General features: G+C 42.5%; 1 protein-coding gene across 2 annotated transcripts in view; it reads left to right on the forward strand.

Annotated features, from left to right (window-relative positions):
- Positions 1–4,682: 4,682 nt before the first annotated feature.
- The window catches only part of LOC111667220 (EMILIN-1-A), a 16,953-nt gene continuing 13,464 nt past the window's right edge, over positions 4,683–8,171 (forward strand). Inside the window, exon 1 of one of the 2 annotated variants that reach the window (XM_023422860.2) lies at positions 4,683–5,220. In XM_023422860.2, coding sequence (XP_023278628.1) covers positions 5,087–5,220 — 134 coding nt within the window. In that variant the 5' untranslated portion in view covers positions 4,683–5,086. The remainder of the gene's footprint in view (positions 5,221–8,171) is intronic. The other variant, XM_023422859.2, reaches the window with a different exon arrangement.

Genomic DNA, 8,171 nt, shown 5'->3' on the forward strand with positions numbered 1-8,171 from the left:
GGCTGCAGCAGACCAGAAACAACACATAACAGAGTATAAAGATTTTCATCAACAATTCATGTGCATGTTTAAATATATATATACATAGGTTCAACCAGAACTGAGAGAAAACTTTACCCACAGTTTTGTCTGCAGGCCTCATCCTCGTGTTGTTGTAGTGACAGATATTGAGCTGATTTACAGTTCTCACCTGAGCACTGACTGCCAGGTGATCACCTACAGGCCAGACAGGTGACAGAGGAGGGGGTGGGGATTCAGCCTGAAGGTGAACAAGCTGATTTCTGATCAGGAAGAAAAGATCAGAGGTTTTTTTTAAACAGGAGCTGAACATTAACAATTTATTATATTATGTATTGATTCTGGTGGAAGGAAAAACCTTTCTGATCAGTTCTTCATCTGATCAGGTCTCTCTTCAGTGTGTGAACACATGACAGATTATGGTGAAGACTTTCAGGATCTCAGTTACTGCTGTCAAAGCGTTGTCATGGAGACTGGAGCCATCAGGGTCAGCAGGTCTCTGCCCAGCTACGTAGTGTTGAGTGTGTTGCCCAGAGGCACTACAGCAGGAAGTGATATTTAGCTGGTGTTCCCTCAGTGTGGACTGACAGGTATCACAGCAGAGGGTTTCCATGAACAACACAGCAGTCACAGTTTCCATCTTTGTCAACACTGAAGTGAATGAAACAAGATAAGCTGTCACGAATGTTAACAATGACCTCACCATGTGAAGACAAACACAGGCTCCATACACAGCCTGTTCTGGTGTGTTGCTGGTCTTGTTGTAGTTTTTTGTCTTGCACTAGTTGTTGTGTGGTCCGGTTGTAAGTACGGATTTTCTTGTAGTGGGTGGTGACATCAGGTTCACCAGCCCAAAGAGTTTACAATAAAGTGATAAAGAATAAAGATCAATAGATGATTTTATGGATCAGTCTAATCACTTTACTACTCCAGAGTTTCCACGTGTCATAAATGAAGCCCTGATCCTGTGTGACATTTTGACCTTTAAGCTACTTCAGGTGTGTTGCATTCACACAACCTCTCCACACTAAAGCCTGCTGCAGAAAAACCCAACATTTCCACCATGTCTGTGCCTCTAATTTTGGTTCAGTGTCTCTTTCACTCCTTCTGACTGTTCGGTTGTAAAATGTAGAGTTTCCTTTTAAAGGAGACCAGAGTTATGACTGTGATCAAAAGGGTTGACTAACAGTTTGTTCATCAAATTAAAAAATATTAAAGAATCTTATTTATATCCTCAGTCTTACTATAATACATGGAAGGTTTCTACAGCGTGTTCTGTTGCAGTTATGTGATTATTCTCTTTGCATTTTACCTTGTTGATTAAAACCCTTTGCTGTCACTATAACAGAATTTACCTGCAGGTTTTACCATCTAATATAATATTTATCTTTCTCTCTGTCCTGTGTCTCAAAAACCTGCTGCTGGATTATTAAAGCAAAGTTAAGAATCAGCTGATCCGGAGCCAGTGTGAGACTCAGTGAAGCAGGACCCCAAGAGAGACGGACTCATCACCTTGTGGTCCAGGTTCCCAACACACAGCAGACACCTGAACAGAACACATACACACACGTGCACGCGCACATGCACACACACATGCACACGCACACACTTCACACTTCCACTCCGTTATTTGTCAGATTCTTCCATCCCTGCTCACATCTGCAGTGTATCAACTAAAACACACCTCTCTGCTCTGTCTCACTCTCACTGAAGGTCCACAGGATCCAGCTGTGGACCAGCTGTGTACCAGCTGTATTCAAGCCATATTCTGTATTCTGGCTGTATTAATTCTAACACACGCGCACGTACGCACGCACAAACACAAAAAGAAAAGTCTCTGTCTTTACTACATATCAAAGCTGCATTACAAGGACTCGTATGTCACTGTTGCAGTCGTCACTCAGCTGTCTGCTTAAAACCATGTAACTCCAGGTTTCAGTAAAGGGTTTAATGGAGCTTTAAGAGTTGAATCCAGTCACTTTTATCTACTGTAAATCACAGAAATCTTTTTCTTTCACCTGCACATAAAGCTGTCATTGTTATTGATACTGATATGTTATTGATTTGAAATTTGTTTGATTGCAATTAAACAAAATTGAATCTCAATAACCATTTAACATAGGAAACTTGAGGAGGATCACCAGATCCAGACAGACGGACCAGGAGAATGACAATCACAATGAATTGATGAAGGAATAAAGTCTAAAATAATCAGAGCCACTGGATTGTTATAGTTTAACATGTGGCTGCTTTTAGTGTGGTTTTCAGTGGACATGTGAAGTTTTGTCGAGGTGAGAGTGACTGTAGCTGATGACAAAACGTTGATGCAGATCTCTGAAAGAGAGTTTCTGTGTCTCTCACCTGAGGCTTTAACTCTGGAATGTGACTCTGTCTTTAATACAAAAGCTCCATTTAAAAACAGCCCCATAAAACTGAAAACAGTGGTTAGGGTGAGTGATGTACTCTGGGTGGTCTGTGTCTCCACCCAAGGAGGGTGGGACCTGGGGTGGGGGGGTCACTACATGATTTATGAGATCTGATAAAGAGTATTTCCACTGCAGAGTCCTGTTTACTGCCTCACTCTGTTGTTCTTATTAGGAAGAGAAACATTCACGTTTGTATCAGAGTTTGTTCAGGCGTTGGTTGTGTGCTGCTCTCTCCATGTTTTTAACTGTTGTGGATTATTATATGCCTGCTGTACTGTAAGTACTGTAAGTACAGCAGGCATATATAATATAATCCGACATACTTCTACTTCTTATTCCTCTTCCATAAAATTTCAGCATGTAACTTGTCCCACAGCTTTGAGAAAACTCAAACAAATTTATATATCAAGACATGTGGTTTGATCAGGAATGGTATAATATGACTTTTCTTAGCAATTTGAGAAACCATGGCGACGTAATGTGAAAATGCCACAAAATGAACGGAGAGACCATCTTTTAAATCCAACAATTTCGATCCTTCATATTTAATTACATTACATTTGTCCTCTATCACCCAGTGTTGGTCTCACAGTGACATCACTGACAGCTTTTGAGGAAACCCCCCCCCCCCCAATGCAGAGAGGGCTGTTCAAAGCTCCAATGTTAAACTGAGCTCTGAAGTAAACAGAATATTTATTTACTCCACCACATGGATTCCCTTTCAAAATAAGAGTCTCAAACAGGTCAGATGATCTTACTGATGATGATGATGAGGATAGTCACATTGTAAGGTGAAAGTTAGTATTACAGGTAAAAAGCAAAGTTACATCAACTTTAATGAATCAGTGATTTAATACATGTACAGTCACACAAATCAAACACACCCACAGAACAATACGTTTACAGAGACTGTTGTTATCAGAAAGACTGCAGCTACTACTGTTATCTACTCTGTGTGTGTGTGTGTGTGTGTGTGTGTGTGTGTGTGTGTGTGTGTGTGTGTGTGTGTGTCAGAGGTAATCTTGACTGGGTTATTTTAGGAACAGCAGATATGAAACATCCTTTAACCTCAGGAAATCTGCAGGATGTTTTCACCTCTGTGTCATCAAACAGATACTGAAAGGTTTTAAAGTAACATCCAAGTTTATGTCTTTATATGAAAGGACAGGTTCACATTATTGTTGTCCAATTACAGCCTGCTCCAGTTCCAGTTACAGTCTGTTCCAGTTCCAGTCTGTTCCAGTTCCAGTGGTTCAGTTACAGTGTTCCAGTTCCAGGCTGTTCCAGTTAGTCTGTTCCAGTTACGGTGGTTCAGTTCCAGTCTCTTCCAGTTCCAGTCTGTTCCAGTTCCAGTGGTTCAGTTCCAGTCTGTTCCAGTTCCAGTCTGTTCCAGTTCCAGTGGTTCAGTTCCAGTCTGTTCCAGTTCCAGTGGTTCAGTTACAGTGTTCCAGTTCCAGGCTGTTCCAGTTAGTCTGTTCCAGTTACGGTGGTTCAGTTCCAGTCTGTTCCAGTTCCAGTGGTTCAGTTCCAGTCTGTTCCAGTTACAGTCTGTTCCAGTTCCAGTGGTTCAGTTCCAGTCTGTTCTAGTTCCAGTCTGTTCCAGTTCCAGTGGTTCAGTTCCAGTCTGTTCCAGTTCCAGTCTGTTCCAGTTCCAGTCTGTTCCAGTTCCAGTCTGTTCCAGTTCCAGTGGTCCAGTTCCAGCTGTTCCAGTTCCAGTCTGTTCCAGTTCCAGTTCCAGTCTGTTCCAGTTCCAGTGGTTCAGTTCCAGCCTGTTCCAGTTCCAGCCTGTTCCAGTTCCAGTCTGTTATTTCAGTGACAGAAAAACCGAATTCGTTGTTAAATGTTAAACTTAATCGTTGACTTTGATACAAACTGCTGATGTTTATGATTCAGACAGAATCACATGAAACTGTTGGAATCAACTTTATTAAAAATGATATTATAAATTATTATATCATATTATGGAGCGATGGAGAAACTGTTGGTTTATTGACAAATAATTTGCAATTAATTCTTTACTTCAGGTGAAGCTTAAAATGACCCGAAGAAGAAGAAGAAGAAGACTTTCCTTGCTTTTTTATTTTTTTATGGGGCATAAACCCCCCCGGTACAGACCCGGTACAGACCCGGTATCAGGACTGTGGGGACGGGATCTGTCCGCCTGACTGCAGGTGTGGGTGCGGAGCTGCACGTGTCTGGTTTCTCCTCCGGGAGGGGCGGGGACAGTTCGGGGGGCGGTGATGAAGAGGAGGAGCAGCTGGGCTCGGTTCAGTCTGTCGCAACGTTTTCTTCCCTTTGTTTCACATGAAAAGTTCTGATGAACAAACTGTGACCGTCCCAAACCGGATTAAAACAGATTAAACCCGCGGTACCAGCAGGACCCTGACCCGGAGCAGGACCCTGACCCGGAGCAGGACCCGGAGCGGATCAAAGGAGACTGGACTCTGTTTCTGGTCTGGTTTCTGGGAGTTTGGATCCGAATCCGGATCATGGGTCAGTAGGACGGACGGACTTTGTGGAAACTTATTTTGTTTCCATGGAGATGATAGCTTTTCCCGCCAGCTGAGATGTTGATCAGTCTGATCGAGAATTGATACCCTGTATTGATAGTGAAGCCTATTGAACGTGTATTGATCGGCGGGATGGCCACGCGCCTGCTGCTGCTGCTCGCACTCTGGACTTGTGGACACGCCAAGAGCGCGTTCCCGCTGCGACCTTCCTACAGCCTGTACACTGGCGGGCACGCGCACAGTGCCCGCGCGACCAGCAGACACAGGTAAGATGACACGTGCACGGAAAGGATGATGATGATGACGATGATGGTGAGGGTGGAGATGAGGGAGGAGGTGATGGTGACGTCAGGATATGATGACCTCACCACAGAAGAGCTTTGTGTGTGTGTGTGTGTGTGTGTGTGTTTGTGTGTGTGTGTGTGTGTGCAGGAGCTATTCAGCTGAGAGAGTGAACAGGAAATGTTGAAAGGTTGCAGGTTTGACTCCTGGTCCGGTTCTACAGGACAGCAGCAACTCTGATGATGTCAGTGTGAAGCCACAGGATCCCTGTGATGTCACACATGTTAGTATGTTTCCATGGTAATGAGCTCTCCACAGCTTGTGATGCTGTTTCAGTTCATTTGAGAAGAATAAAGTAGAAACCTGTGGAACTTGTGTCAGGACAGTTGGAGACACTCAGCAATGAAAAGGATGACGATGATGAAGGTGATGATGATGAGGGACAGTCTGACTGAGATAGCCTGAGCTCACTGAAGCCCAGATTGATCATGTTGTTATCTGGTGTCACATGATGAGGGCGGGGAACAGGTTGTGGGTCAGGTGAAGGACTTGTGAGAGTGGGAGCATCAGGTGTACGCTACCCAGTCACCTTTCAGGCAGGTGGGGGCTCTACTGCTGATGACATAGTTTCAGATAATGATCATTAAACTCTTATAATAATGATTATGTATATGGAGAAAAGGTTTAATGAATGTTGTAAAGATGTCTGTAAAGTGACGGAAGCTCGTAGGAAAGGTAACGAGATGTTTGTTCAGATTCAGAGGCCGACGTCAAAAACTAAAATCCTTCATCTGGTCAAAATATATAGAAACCACCAAGATGTAAAAAGTCAATCTTAAAAATATGACTTAAAACTGGATAAAAGTCATTTTGAGTTTATGTCTGACAAACACAAGACGTATGACATCACTGACAGGTGGCCAATGAAATGTTGCCATGATTAAAACTGCAGATTTTAATGTGGAAAAGTTCCAGATTCAGCAGCTCCTGTCTACTGAAGTCTGACTGTTAATACGCGGGTATATTACTTTATATTATTATATAAATTATATCATTTTAAATATGTCAAAGGAGTTTTAAAGTTTTTCTGAACTTTTTTTGTTGAGCTGATGGAAGAGGAAGATGAGGATAATTAATATTAAAGTGGTGATAACTGATCATAAGTGTTTTACAGTTCAGTTTGTTTTCTGTGACTCCACATGTGACATCTGACCTGATTTAAGAGCAGGCTGCGTTCCAGACAACAGGTCGACACATTTAAAGGTTCCGCTTCCCGACCAATCGGTTCTCTTAGAAAATGACATCACCACGAGAGCCGTGGTGCTTTCTATGACCATCGTTTATATGAGCACCTGTCATTATTGAGGCGTTCCCATGAAACTTCAGCAGTGAAAAAACTTAACTGGTGTAAAGGTCAGAAATCACCTGAACTCTCCTGTAGATGTGAAAGAAAACAGGTCGTCATCAGGGACCGAGTTAATGAATGCTGAATGAACACTTCTTCCAAACCCTCCGATAATCACCATGACTCCACCAACAATGTACTGCAGGAAGTAGGCCTGAACACTGCTGACAGAGTTCACCAGACCAGCACAGTCCCCAGACCTGGACCCCGTGGACTCAAGGTGTTGGACCATTCTTTATAATGTAGAGCGGCAGAGTTCAGCTGCTGGAGTCGGACACTCTATTATCTGCTCTCCTGTCTCTGAACCAGTGTTTTAAATCCTTTCATTTCAGCAGGAAGATGATGATGATGTCACGTGAAGATGAGGTCAATGATGATGTTTGTCTGCTGGATCATTTGTTCAGTGTCAGTTCAACGTCTCATTTTCTCCATCAGATAAAGTCTTTAACTCAGACGTCTTCACCAGCAAATCCATCTCAACAAATCAACACACACACACACACACACACACACACACACACAGCCTCCTCCTTTTGGCAGTGAAGCAGCTTTGATGTCATCAACAACAAACTGAAACAAACGCCTAAATGACTCATTTCCTGTAGGGAAAGTGACATCACTGTTTGTGTGTGTGTGTGTGTGTGTGTGTCTTTGAAAACATCATGTTCAGAGGAGACAGTAGCTCAGTGTGAAAGCAGTGGTTTCAGCTAGCTGGGGATCAAAGGTCACAGTGATCCTGATGCTGCAGCAGTTGAACTGGTTGTGTAGCTGTTGTTTTTGTCCAGTTGTGTTACAGACTCTGAGAATCTGAATCTGCTTCATTGACAAGAAACAGACAATAACACAATAAATAAAGATTCATTTGACCGATAACATCAATATTTATTTACATTTTCTAGAGATATCCAGATAAAACTGTGAATTCTTTTTTTCCAAGATGATTGTGTGGAAGAAATCTGACATTGTGACAGCATCATAACATAGAGATGATTATTATTATTATTATTATTCCAACACACACACAAAGACTTGAATAGAGAACCTGTGTTGTGTGTAGATGGTGTGAACTTTCTGCAGCACAAGTTAAATTCCTGCTTGTTGTTCTGGATTCAAGAAAAAATCTATCCCATAATTTAATTTTAATGTCACACACTGATGACATCAGCACCACGAGCTGAATGAGGTCTTCACCCACAATGCCACTCACACATGAACAATAAGTGTGTCGTTGTGTTTAATGAGTGTGTGTGTGTGTGTGTGTGTGTGTGTGTGTGTGTTTGTGTGAGTGTGTGTATGTGTGTGTATGTGTGTGTATGTGTGTGTGTATGTGTGCGTGTGTGTGTGTGTGTGTGTGTATGTGTGTGTGTATGTGTGTGTGTATGTGAGTGTATGCATGTGTGTATGTGCGTGTGTATGTGAGTGTATGTATGTATGTGTGTGTGTGTGTGTATGTGTGTGTGTATGTGAGTGTATGTATGTGTGTGTGTATGTGTGTGTATGTGTGTGTGTATGTGCAGTTGAAGCCACTTT

The sequence above is a fragment of the Seriola lalandi genome, unplaced genomic scaffold (genome assembly GCF_002814215.2).
Source record: "Seriola lalandi dorsalis isolate HSWRI2012SDOR001 ecotype SW California unplaced genomic scaffold, Sedor1 jcf7180002054686, whole genome shotgun sequence".
Classification (NCBI taxonomy): Eukaryota; Metazoa; Chordata; class Actinopteri; order Carangiformes; family Carangidae; genus Seriola; species Seriola lalandi.